Source organism: Candoia aspera, chromosome 4 (genome assembly GCF_035149785.1).
Source record: "Candoia aspera isolate rCanAsp1 chromosome 4, rCanAsp1.hap2, whole genome shotgun sequence".
Lineage (NCBI taxonomy): Eukaryota > Metazoa > Chordata > Lepidosauria > Squamata > Boidae > Candoia > Candoia aspera.
Window position 1 is genome coordinate 106,630,950 of NC_086156.1, and position 17,562 is coordinate 106,648,511.

The 17,562-nt window shown below is 42.1% G+C and overlaps 1 protein-coding gene across 1 annotated transcript; it reads right to left on the reverse strand.

Moving 5' to 3' along the window:
• Window positions 1–693: 693 nt before the first annotated feature.
• On the reverse strand, window positions 694–16,225 carry LOC134496920 (vomeronasal type-2 receptor 26-like). Its single transcript, XM_063302636.1, has 6 exons — window positions 16,005–16,225; window positions 13,093–13,384; window positions 10,278–11,132; window positions 9,575–9,802; window positions 2,870–2,996; window positions 694–1,589 (listed from the first exon to the last, which is right to left on the reverse strand). Exons 1-6 carry the CDS (start codon window positions 16,223–16,225, stop codon window positions 694–696), a joined length of 2,619 nt encoding a protein of 872 aa, XP_063158706.1.
• Window positions 16,226–17,562: the final 1,337 nt, after the last annotated feature.

Here is a 17,562-nt window from a genome sequence, read left to right on the forward strand (position 1 = left end):
GGGTTAAGATTGTCATGGTATTATGAGTTATAAAAGCTTTCACAAAACTTGACCGTCACAATAAAAAGATTCTCCAGCTCTTACTCCATTTTCAGTGGAGGTAGGTTGGTGTTTTATGTGTAATTCTTAGCCTTCCCAGGTAGACCAGACAGGAAACAGGACCAGATGAGTTAATTCTTCTTTATTCTTAGGCTACATTAACAGAATCATGCAAGTCTGAAAGTACAAATCTACCATCCTCTCGTTTACAGACTGGGAAGCTATGGAGGATCCCTTCTGAAGAAGGTCTCCTCCTCCACCACCACCACCTCCTCTTCCTCCTTCTCCCTGAAATCAAAACTATAACTATATAAGTGTAAATAGAATTATAAATACATATACTTATACATATACATATACATATAACAAGGCAAATGATCAAAGACATCTTGGGATGGGTGTCTACCTAACCTAAAATCCCATAATCTGCATAAACCTATGCATAACAATATAATAAAAGAACTACAATAAAATGAGGCCACCTTCATCCCCACCTTGCAAAGCTACAAAGGGATCAAAGGTCTTTGTCCTGAAACATGACCTTACTTCCTATTTTGATAGCAGCCAGCATGGTATCTCTCTTGAAGTTCTAACAGGATGGTAGGGTAAAGATATTCCTTTAGAGTAAAGCGTTCACTGAGGTCATTTGTTTCTTTATTTTCTCCTTAGGTGCTTCCTATTGTTCAGCTCAGGCCTCAGTAAAAGAATATATATTTTCGGGGAAAAAATGCAGACCAATAAGCCAGCACTGGAGGCCAAGATGGAAAAGATCTCCACTGCCACCATATATTTGCCTTTTGTGCTTAAATAAGTTGGAACAAAGGACACCCAGACACTGCAGAAGATCAGCATGCTGAAGGTGATAAACTTGGCTTCATTGAAACTGCCAGGCAGGTTCCTGGCCAGGAAGGCCACTGTGAAGCTGATGGTAGCCAGAAAGCCCAGAAAGCCCAGGACAGTGTAAAACAGGGTGACTGATCCTTCATTACACTCCAGGATAATTTCTTCCATCAGGGAGTGCATGTCAACATCTGGAAAGGGGGGAGCAGTTACCAACCACACAATATAAATCAAGGATTGAGTAAAGGAGCAGGAAAGGACAATGGAGCTGGCCAGGTGCTTCCCAGACTGTTTTCTCATCCCATGTCCTGGTGTGGTGGCCATGAAAGCCAGGACCACAATGATGGTCTTGGCCAAAACTGAAGAAACGGCAACTGAGAAGATGAGGCCAAATGCTGTTTGTCGAAGGAGACACTTAAGCTTTGTGGGTTGTCCAGTGAAAAGCAAAGTGCAAAGAAAAGAAAGCAAGAGGGAAATGAGGAGAACATAGCTGAGATTTCGATTGTTGGCTTTGACGATGGGGGTCTCCCGGTGCTTAATGAAGAGGAGAAGTATCAAAGCTGTGAGGAAAGAAAGGGAAAGGGCAAAACAAACTAGTGTGATTCCCAAAGGTTCTTCAAATTTCAAGAAGCTGATATCTTTTGGAAGACACAGACTCTGCTCCTTGTTGGGATATTGATCTTCTGGACATTCAAAACACTCATCCATATCTGTGAAGGAAACATGTGTTATGAAACACAATTGCTCTTTGAGTAATAACTGTCTTTAACTTAGTTGGAATCATGAAATGTGAGGGGAATCGCCAGACAAATAGGAGTTAATCCATGGTTTGGATGGCAGCATTTAAGGGAAGGTGCCCACTCTTTAGCAACCTTGTGCTTTGCTCAGTTTCTTCCCTCCATATAATGACAGCAAATAGCATCTTTATTTCTAATTGCATTTCTTTCTTTCTTTCTTTCTTTCTTTCTTTCTTTCTTTCTTTCTTTCTTTCTTTCCTTCCTTCTTTCTTTCTTTCTTTCTTTCTTTCTTTTTTGCAACTGTATGTGAGGGGACATGGAAACCATAATAGATGGAGGATCGAAACCCTAAATGGTTTCTTTGTTTTGTTTTGTTTTTTTGGACTTTTAGCAGTTAACTGCCATTATGCATGTTGAATATGATGGTGGGTAGAAGATAAGTGAGTGCCAGTTTGGTGTAGTGGTTAGGCACTGGGATAGAAACTGGGAGACCCTGAGTTCCAGTCCCACCTTGGGCACAAAGAGAACTCTGTGACCGTGGGCCAGTCACTTTCTCTCAGCTCTAGGAAGCAGGTAATGGCAAACCACTTCTGAAATCCCTTGCCAAGAAAACTGCAGAGACTTTTTCAGGCTGTCTCCAAGAATCAGACCCAATTGAATGGATTAAAGAGAGAGAGCGAGCGAGCGATAAGTAGATGTATACACTAAATACTATACACACAACAGCAAATCTTATATTTAGACATTTCCTCCCCAACCATGCTGGGCAGGCCATATATTCTTAGAAGAGTTGGAAGCTAGAATATGAGAAAACTGTTGATTCACTTCAAAATCAAAAAGAGTAGTTTGCGTGAGACAAAGCTTTAAGATGGCTCTGAGATAATGATAAAACTTTTGTTTAATCCTTTCCTTTTATTGCATAAACATGGACAGGTTATCGAACAAAAATTACCCAAGTATAAAGATAAAAAAGAAAAGTCGAATATAAGAAGTTCTAATAAAATATAAGTAAACAATATGCAATCTGTTTCCATTAAGTTATATGCTACTTCTAAATATTCTTCCTTTGCAGTTGTAAATAACACTACATAAGCATTATTTGCAACTTTTTTTGTTTGTTTGTTTAAAAAAAAAATCAGTAAATGCTCAGGAAGAGGCCCTTTGTCATGTGGGGATGGGGAAAACTATGAAGCAGGTATCTAATTCTCGGACATTGGGTTGTGCATCAAGACTGTCCATGTAGGAACTCTTACCATTTTGGTTTGACATCTTTCCTTCAGGACATGAATGGCAGTCATAACAACAAAATGGTTTCCCCTCAATCTTGGTTTTGCTATAACCAGAACGACAGTTGTCATTACACAGAGAAATGGGGCAAACCTATAGACAAAAGGGAGAGATGAGAATGTGCTACTATTCAGAAGAATCACTTTGCAATTTGGGGTGTCTACCTTATTGTTTTTGTTGTTGTTGTTGTTGTTACCATCATCATCACCATCATTGTCAGTTCATTTTTGGCCTGTTTGAGGCAATGTTGACTGCTGCTGCCTGCCAGGACATGTACCTGCAGTTGTCTTGGCAAGATTTCAGAAGTAGCTTGACCTTGCCTCCTCCTTCTTGGGCTGAAGGACAGGGACTGGCCCAAGGTCACCCAACTGGTGTTGTGCTTAAGATACAACTAGAATTCCCCCATTTCTAGCCTCTGGCTTTAACACTACACCAAACTGCTTCTGTTCTGCCATGTGTTACAGGTTATTGTCATGTTCATCGTTCCAATGTTCTGAATACATCGTAACGTTTCGCATGTCACTTTCCTGATCCGTGTTTGCTGAGTGGAGATTTCCAGCTGTGCCAGGCTGTAATCTCCTTGCTGTAACTGTGGAATGTATGTTTGGGTTATTGACTGTGTTCAAGGTTGCTTTCTCAGGCCGATGTGGGTGATGGTTGCTAACATCTGGGAGGGGGTGGTTGCTAAGCGGGAGCGAGGGCGGGACCAGGTTTGAAGCGAGGGTTTTTAGTTTGTATTTGGCACGCTTTTGCTCATTCTCATCTTTCTTTGTATTTGCACACTATTATTTCAATAAATCAGTTATCCTTAAGCACCTGCTTGTGAGACTGAGTCTGTCAGAATAGGCAACCATTACATAAAGCTGAGAATCTCAAAACCCTTATTCCGCTAGCCCCTATCCTGATTCGTCTGTGAAGGGGAGCGCTAGCGAGGAACGAACCGAGATTTCAAGAGATGGAGAGTGAGGCATCGAGCGAAGGGGAACTGAACTCCATGGTGGTTAGAGCAGAGAAGGTACCCTGCAGCGACACTCCGGAGGTTTGGGCAGAACCCAACCCCAACTCAAAGGAGAAGGTGGGACGTCAAAAAGTACCAGAAACGACCAGTACTTCAGCTGGTGAATACCTTACGGGGGAGGAGGAATCAAACACTGGGGCGGCTCAAGCCTCCTGGAAGCGGCGGTACCCAATGTCACCTAAGGTGGTCAGAAAATAAGCGCCCGAGGGGTCACCCACCCCTGATTGTATAAAGGTGTTGGAGGCAAAATTAGACTCTGTCAAATTCATGCTGAAAAAAATGTCAATGGGCTGGGGGTCGCCTGAAGAAGGAAGGGAAGGGTCCCACCGCAGGCATTCCACCTCACCATCATGCCTACTGTCCCCCAGAGGGAGAAGCAGGGTCCAGCATCAAGGAGAGGAGAGGGGCCCGAGGGTGACAATTTCGAGGTCCCCTCCGGTGGAGAGGCGCTCGCTAGGGGCAGTGCAAAGGACTGAGCGACCAGAAACTGTGAGACCCCCACCCTTCACAGTAAAGTTTGATGGGGACCCCACCAAATTGTCCTTCTTCATAACTAATGCTAACAGTTATATGGAGGATTGGGAACAGGGGTTCCGGTCAGAGCGGGGAAAAATAAACGCCATTGCTACCAAGCTGAAGGGGAGGGCGGCCGATTGGTATGTACAGCTGTGCCAATTGAACACTCTGGAGTTAGAAGACTTTGAGGAATTCTTATGGGCATTACGGCAACATTTTGAAGACCCGTTAGCTCAGGAAAGAGCGAAGCGGGCATTAAAGGGACTGTACCAGGGGTCATGATCCGTGGCGGATTATGCACTGGAATTTAAAGCACTGGCTGGGAAAATGGAGGATTGGTCCCAATCCACACTGGTGGAGATGTTCAAGGATGGACTGGAAACTGAAGTTCTGAAGTGGTCTGTGGGGCGTGAGGACCCAAGAACCCTGTATGACTGGATTCAGCTGGCGAGCAGTGCTGAGCATGCCCTAGAGAGGTTTGCCCACTGAAAATCAATGAGATATGGAAGATTCAGTAAAGGGTCCCGCACCTCGGCTCCTCCAGGGAAATCCAGCCAGTGGACCTAGGAGGAAGAGAAGGAGCGACGCTATGCGAGAGGGCAATGTCTGCGGTGCGGAAAAGAGGGGCACCGAGCAGTGGCATGCCCAAAGGCAAAGACTGAAGACCGGCCGGGAAAGTCATCTGGAAAATCTCCTTCCCTACCAAGAAAGATGAAGGCGGCACTGGCGGAGGTCGAACCTCAGAAGTCCCTTTCTTTGGGATGAGGAGGAGGCTGTTCTTAATCAACCGGTGGGAAACGCCAGCCACCTGCTTTAAAGGGCACCGCTGGGCAGGTGGAAAAGGAAAGGCATGTTCATGCTTCGGTGAGTGGAAATTTCCCTACCATGACAGTGAAGGTGAAATTGGGGTCATGGACAAGAACTGTGGAAGTGTGGGCGATGGTTGATTCGGGGTGCTCACAGTGTTTAATGCACCCTGACGTGGTGGCTGTGTTAGAGCTACCCACGTTCCCTTTGAACCGGCCCATGATGTTCCCCCAATTGGATGGATCTACAGCGGGGGGGAAACCGGTGACTCACTCCACAGGGATGGTGGCATTGCAAATGGGAAGCCACTGGAAGAAACTGCCTTTTGTGGTAGCCCCTGTGGGGGGTCCGTTTGTCATTTTGGGAATGCCTTGGTTTGTTCAGCAGAACCCACACATAAATTGGGTGCACAGGACTGTGACTTTTGCAGATGGATTCTACAAAGCCCCTGAGGGGATGAATTGGACAACGGCGAAGTGGGGAGGGCGGCAGCAACAACTCCGCATCTCCTTACTGGCCTGCTAGACAGACTGCCGGAACAATACCAAGACTTTGCAGATGTGTTTGGTGAAAAGGAGGCGGATCAGCTACCGCCGCACCGCAAAACTGACTGTGCCATAGACTTTATCCCTAATGCAAAGTTGCCTAAGCCAAAAATTTATGCTATGACCCAGAAGGAACTGGCAACGCTAAGAGAGTTTGTCGATAAAAATCTAGCCAGGGGTTTTATCGAACCAACCAGTTCCCCAGTGGGTGCTCCTGTTCTATTCAGACGAAAGAAAGATGGGACTTTGAGATTATGTACGGATTTCCGTGGATTGAATGCAGTATCAATATTGAATAAATATTCCGTCCCGTTAACCAAAGACACGTTATCACATCTGTCGAAGGGGAAAATATTCTCTAAGTTGGACCTGAGGGAGGCATATTTCTGCATTCGTATAAGGGAGGGGGATGAATGGAAAACTGCTTTCAATTGCCCTCTGGTCTCTTTCCAGTATAAAGTGTTACCTTTTGGGCTGGCGGGAGCGCCTGCGGTTTTTATGCAACTGATCAATGGGGTCTTGCATGACCATTTATTCAAAGGGGTCTTGGTGTATTTAGACGATGTGTTAATCTATACTGAAATAATGGAGGACCATATAGAACTGGTTAGACAAGTGCTCAGCAAGCTGAGAAAGGCTGAACTGTATGCTAAATTGTCCAAATGTGCTTTTCATGAATCTCAGATTGACTATTTGGGCTATAGAATTTCAGACAAGGGTATTGAAATGGATCCAGCTAAGATTGAAGCCATTCTGGCATGGGAGCCACCACGCACACGTCGGCAGCTCCAAAGTTTCCTCGGATTTGCGAACTATTATCGACAGTTTATCCAGGGGTTCATGGAGATAGCGTTGCCCCTCACTGAGTTACTTAAAACTAAAGGACAGGGGGACACACGGAGGGCAAAGTATCCGGGGGCGTTACTGAAATGGATGCCAGCATGCCAGGTGGCTTTTGACAAGCTTAAAAAGCTATTTACGGCAGAACCCATTCTACAGCATCCTGATCCTAGCAAACCATTTGTGGTGCAAGTAGATGCCTCTGATTTCTCCTTTGGAGCACTTCTGCTACAAGCAGATGAGTTGGGATGGTTGAAGCCTTGTGCTTATCTCTCCCGTAAATTTTCCGAGATGGAACGGCGGTGGCACGTTTGGGAGAAAGAGGCTTTTGCTGTTAAAGCTGCTTTAGAGACTTGGCACCATTTGTTGGAGGGGGCTACCCACCTTTTCGAGGTTTGGACTGACCACAAGAACCTCGAAGCACTCAGTGCACCTCATAAACTCAACCCGAAGCAAATCAGATGGGCTCAATTCTTCAGTCGGTTTAATTTCAAGCTAAAATCTATTCTGGGAAAGAAAAACTTTCTAGCTGATACACTTTCCCACAGACCCCAAGATTCTAGCACTGTGCCTGATGTGATAGGTACACTATGGACGGAGCCACAATTGAGTCTGGCAGCTGTGACCTGCAGCCAGACTCAAGCACAGCAACCAGACGCTTCACATTCACCCTGTCCGGGCCGTTTGCCAGTTCCCTCTGACTTGCAACAACAGTTGCTTTCCCACTTGAAATCTGACACTTGGTTGCAAGCAAATTTACACAATGTTACTTTTCACTGCGATTTTGCTTGGAAGAACGATCGTCTCTATGTGCCTGAGGCTTTGAGCAAAGATATTTTGCTCCATTCCCATGATGACAAACTGGCTGGGCATTTTGGGTTTGTTAAAACACTCCATTTAGTTAGACACCAATTCTGGTGGCCAATACTAAGGCGGGATGTTAAAGACTATGTTGCCTCCTGCCCTGTATGCGCTGGCTCTAAACGGAAGGTTGGTAAGCCCCAAGGGTTGCTCCAACCAGTGGCCAGTCCCTCTCACCCCTGGGAAGAGATCTCTATGGATTTTATCGTGGATTTACCTCCAAGCCAGAGGAAAACTGTAATTTGGGTTGTAAAGGACTTCTTCTCAAAACAAGCCCATTTCATTCCATGTGCGTCCATTCCCTCAGCACAACAACTCACCCGCCTCTTCTTTGTACACGTGTACAGGCTCCATGGGAGCCCGTCCCATTTGGTGACTGACAGAGGCACACAATTTACTTCCCAGTTTTGGCGGGCTTTTCTGAAATTGGTGGGCACTAAACAAGCGCTGTCCACTGCGTCGCATCCTGAGACTGATGGATCTACAGAGGCGCTTAATTCCACACTGGAGCAATATTTGCATGCTTTTGTTAACTATCAACAAGATAATTGGGTCGATCTCCTGCCCTTTGCTGAAGTCGCCTACAACAATGCAGTGCATCAGAGCACTGGTCAGGTGACGTTCCGCACTGTCTTTGGACGGGATTTTGTGCCCATTCCTGAGCTGCCTCAACCAACCTCTCCTCCTTTGTCCCCTGCAGACTGGGCAGCACATCTGGGGGACTCATGGCCTAAAATAAAGCAAGCTCTTGCTGATGCCCAAGCTGCTTATAAACGCCATGCTGATGCCAAACGGGCACCTCAACCACCCTTCAAAGTTGGAGATAAAGTTTACCTTTCCACAAAGTTTATCAAATCTTCACAACCCTCTAAGAAATTGGCACCAAAGTTCGTGGGCCCCTTCCCTATTGTGGCCGAAATTAATCCTGTTACTTTTAAGTTGGATTTGCCTCATAATCTTAAAAGTTTGCATCCCGTTTTTCATTGCAGCTTGCTCAAACCCTTCCACCAATCGGATTGCTGGCACCCACAACCCTCACCACCTGCTCCCATTATGATTGATGGCCAGCAACACTTCGAAGTCCAGGAGATTCTGGATTCTCGACGCCTTTGTTCTACTTTGCAATACCTGGTCCGGTGGAAACATTTCTCTCATCCTGAGTGGGTTACTGCCCGCAATGTTCACTCCCCTCTTTTAGTTACCCGTTTTCATGCTGCCTATCCTGCTAAGCCTGCTCCTTAATTTCAGATTTTTTTAAGGGGGGCAATATGTCATGTTCATTGTTCCAATGTTCTGAATACATCGTAACGTTTTGCATGTCACTTTCCTGATCCGTGTTTGCTGAGTGGAGATTTCCAGCCATGCCAGGCTGTAATCTCCTTACTGTAACTGTGGAATGTATGTTTGGGTTATTGACTGGGTTCAAGGTTGCTTTCTCAGGCCGATGTGGGTGACGGTTGCTAACATCTGGGAGGGGGTGGTTGCTAAGCGGGAGCAAGGGCGGGACCAGGTTTGAAGCAAGGGTTTTTAGTTTGTATTTGGCACGCTTTTGCTCATTCTCAGCTTTCTTTGTATTTGCACACTATTCTTTCAATAAATCAGTTATCCTTAAGCACCTGCTTGTGAGACTTAGTCTGTCAGAATAGGCAACAATTACAGTTATGAATTGTGGAGTCCTTGGTGCTCTCTGAGTCTGGTTGTTTCCTTGCAGATGTTTGATTGCCTGACTAGGCAAGCCCCACTCCCTTCTAGCACTGAAGGTGTTGCCTACTCAGCAATGAAACGTCTAGATGAAAACAACCAAGTTCAGGGCGCACCAAGGACTCCATAGTTCAACCCTGAGCTACACAAAATTCACTTTGATAGGTTAAAAAATTGATGACAGCATTGCACAAAAGTGTAAGTGTGGGTGCAACAATTACAATAAAAAAAATGCAATTCAAAAAGATATTGGCTTAGGAGGGATGGGGGTTTCAGCTCCCCACCCCTTCATTTGGAGGCAAATTCTCTCTCTGAAAATTTTCTTCCTCTCTACATTTTGAAACCTCAGAAAATAGTTTAATAAATCCTGCTGTGAACATCACCTGGTTGAAATAGTTGGGCCATATAATGGCATCCTCCGAGATGCTGAATACTTTCCCAGGGGAACTCAGTGATGCTGCTCTTCCAACTTTTACTCTCCAGAAGGACTGGTTGGGAAATGTCACCCAATTGATAATGTCAAATCCAGCCACGAGTTCCCCATTTGAGCCAAAGGCAAAGGTTTCTCCAACACTATTGTTGAACGAGTTGCTTTTCAGATAGTGGTGAAGCTAAATTGCAATGGGAAGAAAAGTATTAATTATAATTTCCCTTTCCCTCTCTGAGCCTGCACCCATTTGAAGACACATATGGGGCAACAATAATTTGCTAAGGGATTTTTTTCTTTTTGGTTTTTTGGAAGAACCCTGAAAAGTACAAGTTCCAGTGGGAAGCTGTGAAATATGTGCAACTACATACAGTACCTGAAAGTAGAATTATAATTAGAAATGTCTGTCTGTCTGTTCAGTTTGGATTTTGTCCTCTCATCTCTAGCCTTTAAAATTTATATGATGCTCCTAGAAGAGATTGTCTGTCAGTGTGCAGTGCAATATAGTCAAAACCCTAATGTTACTCAGATTTATATTGCGATACAGCCCTGGAATAAAGGTGCTATTAATGTCTGCCTGGGGCTTATACTGAGCCAGGGGTATTGCTGTAGCCCAAGGAGAGATGGGGTTTCCTGCATTAATATTCATAAGAAGCTACCTTCCATGGCTGTTGATTGAGAAGCTCCTTTCTTCCTTCATGCCTCATTTTTCTTCTGTTCACTGTCAAGGAATGCATAGCTTGCAAGCCTTCTGCCACTGCATGGATGGCATTATAGAGGCTATAGCTGTGGCTGGTCATGCTCATTTCAAACACAGACCCAGGAAGAGTTTCTAACTTCTCCTCTCCAGTGCAGTGTCCCCCTGACTTCATTTCTACACTGGAATCAGAGAAAGAACACTGAAATGCCTCTTCCCAGAAATCCCTGAAAAAAATGTCTTCGTTCTCTGACGGAAGCTTTCTGTACTGCAGGAAGTGGTAGAAGCTGACTACTTCTTTGGTGTGAACTGCAAAAGAGAGTGCACCATGGATGAAGTCCATGTCCCAGCTCCGTAGCAATGGAAGTGATGTGAAATCCATTTGGGCTGTGAAAATCCATACTTTGGCTTTCATCGGTATTTCATGAAATTTTGAGAATTGAAGCATAATTCTCAAAACCATCATACTTTGAATTTCACCATGTACAACCACCACATTGGCCGTCCTTCCCATAACAACACTGATTGTCCTCAGTCCTTCCAGTGCTATTGGGTTGAGTTCTGAGGAAAAACCTATTTGTGGAAATGTTTCCACAAAATCAAAGCAGACACCTTCCTGGGCAAAGATGGGCAGCACATTTTCCACAAAGCTCTCTCCACTGTCATCAGTGACATACAGAACACCAATCCACATCCACTGGAAATGCAGCAGTAGCTGGAGAATCCCCTTATAGTGATGGTCAAGATTTGGAAATAGCTGAAGAAGGAAAACTCCCTGTGATTTGTCATTCATCACTGGAGCTGAACCATATGCAAACTAAAAAAAAAAATAAGAATAAAATAATAGAAATAATAATAAATATTATGGAGATAGTTTCCAGGATAGAGTGGGTTTAAGTAGTATTGATAGTATTATTTAATTTTATGTGCTACAAAGCAGGGACAGTAATAGCTCTGGATAATGTTTATGGAACTAATTTAGATTGTCCTGTTATGTTTTATGGAAGTTTTCGACATCTGAATGAGTGCATCTATGATGAAGTGGTAATAGGAGGAGATTTTAATGAAATATTGGATCCAAAACTTGACAGAAACATGGATTAAGATATTATATGAAACATAATATTTCATATCTAAAGTAAAGGTTAATGGCATTCTTTCTGCCACCTTCCCATTATTTAGAGGAACTAAACGAGGATGTTCACTTTCATCCTTGATTTCCAATAGTAGCATGGAGCCTTTGGCTTATGCTATGAGACTACATTAGGAGATTTATGGAGTAGTACATAATTCAGTTGAATACAAAATCTAAAGAGGTTTCTTTAGATATGGATAGGCAGGAGTCATTAAACCTTCCCATTTTGGGAAAGATGAATGCTCTCAAAATGAAAATTATTCCCAGATTAATTAATATTCTGAGAGGAATTCCATATATCCATATATCTGGAAAATATTCCCAGGAAAATAAATTATTTGTTTAGAAAATTTCTATGGGGTTCTTCAATTCCAAGAATATCTTTACAGAAAATGCAATTACCCATTAACGAGGGAGGATTTGGTTCACTGAATCTGGAGCTATATCAGCATGCTCGCATATTGACAAGTGTTAAATACTGGAAGCCAACAATTAGTGTTAATTTTCCAATGTGGGCAACTTTGGCATCCACATATATAGCACCCTTGGTTGGATGGACAGTATTAAGATCAAAATACACAGAACTCTAGGATCTCTGGAAAAAAATATGCCAGTTAGAAACTTATGCAATGCAATGCTCAATTAAAAAAGAAAAAAAAAAAAGATTTGACCCCTTTTCCCATGCTAGATTGACTTTATGGGCAAACCCAACTTAAAAAAAAAAAATGAAGAAAAAAAAGATGGTGATATGAAGAAAAATGGATGAAGCCTGGGATATTGACATTGGACCAACTAATAGATAATGAAGATAAATTTTTAACATAGGCCATGTTAAGAGATGTTGATGCTTTTGAACTTTGGTGTCAGAGAACTTGTGAGAATATCATTCATAGTGCCGCTTCCCCACCCAAGAATGGATCACAGCAAAAATCAGAAATCTCACTCAAGGTTTAAATCATCCTATTTTCAACACACTGTGCTGTCTTCTGTAGTCTATAACAATGGAAAAGGTGAAGGAAAGAGAAAAAGGAATGATGTGGATGGACTGGATACAGCAGCAATGGATGCACTTTTGGAAGACAGGTAGGGCCAGGTTGGGGACAGATCATCCTGGAAAAGAACTCCCTCTGAGGTCTCAATGAGTCAACAGCAACTTGATGGTACATAATCAACAATCAATCAATCAATCAATCAATCAGAAAGGTTGTCATCAGTGAGATAGTGTAACTTTGTTCCTCAATAGGCCGAGACTGGAAAGCCTTAAAAGACTTAGGATAGGTTTAGAAGGAGCAGCTTGGACAGAGGAGAATTGGAGGATAATCGGATTGATTTGGATTTAAAATATGTTTATTAAGATTCTAAGATTTGGTTCAGGATACAAAAATGTGTCATGTGGCTTCTGAGAAGCTCAAGTATATAGATGTTTCATCAAGTCAAAAGATAGAAGACACATTATTTATTTTAACTGAAGAATCCTGGTTTTAAAAAGATTAAAAGTTTTCCCTTCAGGAGACATTGCTTTCTTTTCTTTTTTTTTTTTTTTTAATACTTATTTTCTAAATGATGGCAAAACCATATATAACATGCAAACAACAACAACCACCCATTCTTTCCAACTGTTGTTTGAAGGAGGGCAACTCACCTGTGGAACTTTGTAGATGCATAGAACAGTTGCCATAAAAAGGCACACGTTAGCGTTAGGGCCACCAATAACTGTGGCTAGATTAGCCTGGGCATCGCACTTGTAGTTGGGGGTAAACTTGCCCCGTGTGGAGAGCAGTTCCACTGAGGCACGGTAAGTCCACCTGGCACGGAAATTGCTGTTCAACACATGGAACCCCAGAGTGGCATTAGGTAAGATCCTTGGATTTTCATTAATTGCTTCTACTGCAAATTGCAAAGCCAGAATATGTTGGTAGTTCTGAGTTAAGACACTGCAAGAAGAACAGAAGGCACATGCATCTACTTCAAGAAGGAACACAGGAACCATGTGTCAGTTCAAGAATTATTAATAAAGTACATGAATTGCTCTTGCTGGAGCTTGATTGTACTTCCATGCCAGAAGGGAGAGAGGGAAGAAAACTGGTTACGGAGATCTAAAGGTTGAGTGAGCTCTCAGTGCTATCACGTCGTGAAAGCCTGCACAGCATTAGCATCCAAATCAATTTTAAACTTTGAGAATTGTATTGATGTTGCCTTTCCAAGGTCTCAAATGGATGTTGAAGAAGAGTGTAGAATGTGTGCATAACTTTTTCCAGAACTTTCTTGTGATCAGCGACCAGACCCAAGTGGAAAAGGACATAGGACCAAATTATTGTTGTTGTTATTATTATTATTATTATTATTATTATTATTATTATTATTATTATTTTCAATTACAAACCTAAAAGCATGATGCTTCGTTGCAGAAAGAAATGGCTACTACAAGAAATTTGGCAAGACTTCTGGAGATGTTAAAATTCTAGTCCAATAATACACAAAAGAATAAAATCATCCTCAGAACAGGTGCAAGTTCTGTTAGGAAGAGGCGTTACGAAGGTTGCTATAGGAAGGCCATCCAAGGAACATGAGGGCTAGAATCTCAAGTTCCCTCAAATCAAAAGGGCAAGCGTGCTCTGCAAAAGCCGCAGTGTTATATCTTCCTTCCAACCGTGCAAACGGCAAGACATTCAAGCAGGCCAAAGGGAGACCTCCACAACACGTTGGAGAGGTAACATAGGCTGGGTAATGTTCTGGCATGAAGGGCTCTTTTTATTCTCCTGCCAATACCTAGAGTGTGATGCTACAGCTCTTGCCAAATTGGGTCTTTAGCTCTAGCTCCATGGCCAGGAGTGTCTGACCCCGAAAACTGCACTGACAGCGATCTTTCTGGATTCATGTTTTCCAGGAAGAGGAAAAATGGTCATTCAGGGACTTGGAGGAGGATCCCTGGAAAGATAAAGCTTTAAACAAGGAGGACCTTAGTACAGTTGATAATGCAGCAATTCTGTAGAGAACTATCTCAACATTCTTCTTTTGCAGACTGTCATGAAACACCTTTAGAAGAGGATTTTTTTAAAAAAAAATCAAATGACATTTACTTAATTACACGGAAGAGAACTCCAGCACATTATATAAGGAAAACTACACCTAGAGTATAAAATTTCTTCCCCATCCAAACTAACATTAGACAATGTCTGCATACTTAGACCATGAGGTCTAGTAGTTATCTGTGCTTGGTCCACACTAGATCAATGTGTTTTACTCTTCCTACTAACTAATTACTGCTAGTGTTAATGTAGATACAAAAGTGATCACATTTCAGGAGATCTCTCCCTGTCATCAAAGAGTTTCAAAATGAAAGGTGGAGAAAACACAACCAAACTCCACTGTTGAAAACCTAAATCATTCCAGGAGATCCAATCAAGTATGAAGGTATGGAAATCCAGAACTTTGCAAGAGATTAACTAGAGAACCCTAGTATAGAGAGTATGGAAATATCCACATTACAGTAGTGAAACCCAGTCACTTTAATGTAGCTATTTAAGATGGTGTAACAGGTACACATATGCATAAGCCTCTTAAGCAAGAAAACACACACAAATAAAAGTAATTTCTTGCACAAAATCCAAAGACAGATTTCAGGTGTAGCTATAGGATATAAAATATTAATTGTAAAAAAATAAGATACAAATTGCATGTCTCTTAAAAAGAGATCATTTATATTCCTGGGGATTTGCCGGGACAAACAATAAATTCAGAATGATTCTCAAGCTTCAACATTTTCCTTAGACTGCAAGCTCCCTTTATTGAATGCAAGTGATGCTTGTTCACACACCAACAAGTTAAATCTTGAAAGTTACAGACTACAGAATAAGGAAGCTGCATTCTGAAGCAGAAAGGAAGGATTGGTAAACTTTTTCTCTTAAATAGCTACAGCACGTTTACATTCAAACAATCATCCCAACCTGACAACAAATGTTCTGTGGACACATTGCCAAGGAAATGAGACTACAGGTTATAAGAAGGAGCAAATTTGTTAATAAGTAAAACATCAACTAAAATATTATGAAATGAGAAATGAGAACAGTATTTTCCCTTGGAGACAACTCTTATCTCACAGACAAAATACTCTTTTAAACATTCACTCTAAGACTTCCTAAAATACTCTGAACAAAACTTTGCAGTGCATTCCTATGATTGCATCACTGAAAGGAAAGCACCCTCTGTTCAGTGGAGCCTCTTCTCAGCAACAAGAGGAGCCCAAGAAAGACACATGCTCCATTTCTTCTATTCAATGCAATGTTTTCATGTGACTTAACAGCTATTTAACATAGGAGATGGCTTACATATGTGGTCGCCATCCATATCCTTTGTGTAAGTCTTGATGAGAATCCTCATCCTCATCTCATAAACATAACAACTCTCAAAAGGAAAAACAAGGAGTTCCTTAGAAAGACAGTATTGCAATTAAGTCCCCTAAGAATTCAGAGAGATGAATATCAGGGTCAGTTAGGCTGGCTCACTCAGGATCTAATGTGGTTCCAAACCAAAAGGAAACATGATCTAACTTACTTGGTGAAATCAAATACTTCAGAAGAAGGATCTTCTTGAAAGGTTAATAGATTGGAAAATACATAAATCTGAGAGAGAATGCCACCAATGATAAAGTCACCAGGATAATAGTACTTGTGAAGAATAGAAAGAGGGTGACTCATGGGACATTTCGCAGAAGAACTGTTCTGAACAATCTGAAGTGTCATCATCACTACAGCCAAGGCCACAAACAGCAGCATCTTGCATTCAAATCTTCCATCTGGATTCCAAAACATATATATCTACTCTGATATTTAATAGACACACTGTCTTCGTAAGCATATTTTTGAAGCCTTGTCTGGACAGTCATGATTAGTAGAAAGATGAAAGCATGTCTGTCTAGGCATTTATTAACCTTGTTATTCCTCTATAATGTTTTTTGAAGGTGTAGAAGTAATCACAGTTGATTTCATAATTACAGGGGAAATAATCACCGATGGAAAGACTCATTCTTTGGAACATCACTGATGAATACTTTGCCCACTACACTTTTGCAGTGAAATAGCCATGCAGAGGATGGTACTAAGAGAGTAAACACATTTACTAGGTTTCATTGAATGCATCATGTCTGGGCAAAGAAAGCCACAGTGAGGCTCTCCATGACCTCTAAGCCCATAAACTTCAGGGCAAAGTAAAATGCAGGGTATGTTTATTTATTAGAATGATTCCTATCCTGCCCAATTATAATTCACCCAAAACAATATACAATGATGGTAATCTCAAAAGTATTCCCGAGACCCAAACCAAAACTATAACATTTAACTAGAAGCCATTGGCTAAATACAAATGGCTCATTAAAAACAAATCCAAGCCCCAAAGTGCAGCCATATACCACACTTAACACTCCCCTAGTATAATTATTTCCTTGTCCAGAATAAACTCTTCATTCCTTCCAGTTTAAGTTCTTCTGTCACATGTCAGAATCTGGGAATGAGAAAGAATGTCTTATCATGTACAGTAGCAAAAACTGTGGAACAGCAAGAAAAAAGTGTTTTTCCCTTCCAGTTCCTCATTCTGGAACCCACCTAACAAGGAACCCTAGTAAATATAAAAGCTAACATCACATGGATAGTTTTGGGCAAGAGGATGATGCCCAAAGGTTGTTGGTGAAAGAGGCATGTCATCTTCTGGGTTTTCCATGAACTGCAAAATTCCTCAAACAGATGGTGATGACATTTACAGTACTAAATGACTTTCAGGCAATATTTCCAAAAGATACCAATAAGCTTGTTCAAGAAAAGAGTCCTTTCTGTTGCTGTAGGATGAAGGCATGTCTGATGGTGGCAAGGAGAGAACCTTCTCAGAGGTTGCACCATTCTGACTCATTGTATCCCTTATACCTCGGTTGGCATCTTCTCTGGTGGTCCCCCCTTATTAATACATATTTATTTTAAGTCACTGCTGTTTGATATGCTAAATTTGGTTTAATACAATATTTTAGCTATCATCTATCTAACTGCAGTTTTTTATGATATTATAATGGATCAGTAGGCTAGTCCCCAACAAACTTTCCCAAGGAGGGAGGGAGGGAGGGAGG

What these genes read in the sequence shown, in the direction of transcription:
- LOC134496920 (XM_063302636.1), bottom strand. Translation starts at nt 16,225, where the DNA reads ATGCTGCTGTTTGTGGCCTTGGCTGTAGTGATGATGACACTTCAGATT. An exon ending in GAAGTATTTGATTTCACCAA is followed by an intron (nt 13,385 to 16,004) that starts GTAAGTTAGATC and finishes TTCTTCTTGCAG; the next exon opens with TGTCTTAACTCAGAACTACC. An exon ending in GCATCTACAAAGTTCCACAG is followed by an intron (nt 11,133 to 13,092) that starts GTGAGTTGCCCT and finishes TTTTTTTTTTAG; the next exon opens with TTTGCATATGGTTCAGCTCC.